At 59.3% G+C, this 1,404-nt stretch overlaps 1 protein-coding gene across 1 annotated transcript in view; it reads right to left on the bottom strand.

Moving 5' to 3' along the window:
* Window positions 1-566, bottom strand: part of RFC4 (replication factor C subunit 4) — an 18,042-nt gene extending 17,476 nt beyond the window's left edge. Inside the window, exon 1 of the mRNA XM_044670961.1 lies at window positions 161-566. Coding sequence (XP_044526896.1) covers window positions 161-294 — 134 coding nt within the window. The 5' untranslated portion in view covers window positions 295-566. The remainder of the gene's footprint in view (window positions 1-160) is intronic.
* Between the last annotated feature and the right edge of the window lie 838 nt (window positions 567-1,404).

Raw genomic sequence — 1,404 nt, 5'->3', positions numbered from 1 at the left:
ATGCTCTTCTGCCTCAAAAAGAAAATTCAGAATATATTCTAAGATGGATGGGAAGAGTTTAAAAGATAAAACCATCACTCCGCCCCTAGGTCAGCAGGGGCAGTAGGGAGGGGTGCCGGTTCGCGGGGGGGAGGGGGGAGGGGGGGAATGTGGCTCTTACTATTTCTCCACCCACGGCACGGGCTTGGCGCGGCGGCTCTCTGCGCTGCCGCCCGCGGGGGCCGAGGGGCCTCGGTCCTTCGTGGGTGGCGGCTTGGTACTGATGGAGGCCGGGCCTTTGAGGAAGGCCTGCATGGCCGTTTCACGGACCTGGCTGAGAGAAGGACGTGCAGCGAGGTCAGTCTGGAGGAGCGCGGCCGCCGGGGCCTCGGACTCCCTGTGATAAAGCGGGTCACGCACGGGCCCCCGTACGTGGGGCTGTAGGAACCCGGGGTAGCTGGGGGACGTACACAGGAGGAGACGGACGGCTGGAGGGCTACTGCACAACGGGGCGAAGAGTGGCCACCGCTGACTCCGGGAACCAGCTCTGAAGTCTCGGTACACCCCCTGGGCGGAGAGGCTCTCGTTTCCCGCCACCGAACAGCCCGCCGGGAGCTTCCGTGTCACTTCCTGCCGGGAGGGGGAGGGGTATCTAAGCAGGTAGGCCGTTAACTTTTCCGACCTGCCCGTCCGCTGGGCTGCTCCTCGTCAGATCCCTTTAAGATCCACAGGGGATCAGATTGCGCTGGCCTTTCTTTATTTGTGTTGCACTTAGTAAAGGGCGTGACACTCAATAAAGGCTCTATAGATGCTCGTGGACCGACCTTAATCTATCCCGGGAATGTTCGGGCACCACGGTGGTGCCCCCATCAAAGATGGCTTCGAGCGAGGCCACGCAGCACCAGCGAGCATGCGCTAATTTGGCCCCCTAGCGCCGCATGCGCAGATTGTTCAGTGTGTCTCGCGGGCTCTGGACGACGCTGGCTCTGCTGCTCAATTCCTTAAAGTTACTGACAGCGAAGACACTTCTCGGAGTGTGTAAAACAATCATCCGTGTAGAGAACAGCACGTGCCTTCCAGAGAGGGGCGGGGGCTCTTGTGTCCCGCCTCCATACTGGACCTTCGCCCTTCTAGACAGCAGAAATTTGACTCCTCTTCCGTCCCATCCCTCCCATCCCCTGATTGATCCTGGCTCTAGGTCCATGGGGCCAATCGGAACAGGGTGCAGCGTCCCGCCCCCACCTACTCAGGTCCTTCCGCAGACGGCCCTAGGGATTTTCACGTGTTCCTCTTCCGGATCTGCTTCTGACTGAATTCACTTTTATCACTAAAATTTGCGCATGCATCTGTGGCCTTTTATTTCTCCTGGGGGTCAACACTATCACCTACTCCTCTCCCAAACTGCCTCCTCCCTGAGGCGAAGGT

The sequence above is a fragment of the Gracilinanus agilis genome, chromosome 3, assembly GCF_016433145.1.
Source record: "Gracilinanus agilis isolate LMUSP501 chromosome 3, AgileGrace, whole genome shotgun sequence".
Classification (NCBI taxonomy): Eukaryota; Metazoa; Chordata; class Mammalia; order Didelphimorphia; family Didelphidae; genus Gracilinanus; species Gracilinanus agilis.
This window is presented reverse-complemented; position numbering and strand designations above follow the sequence as displayed.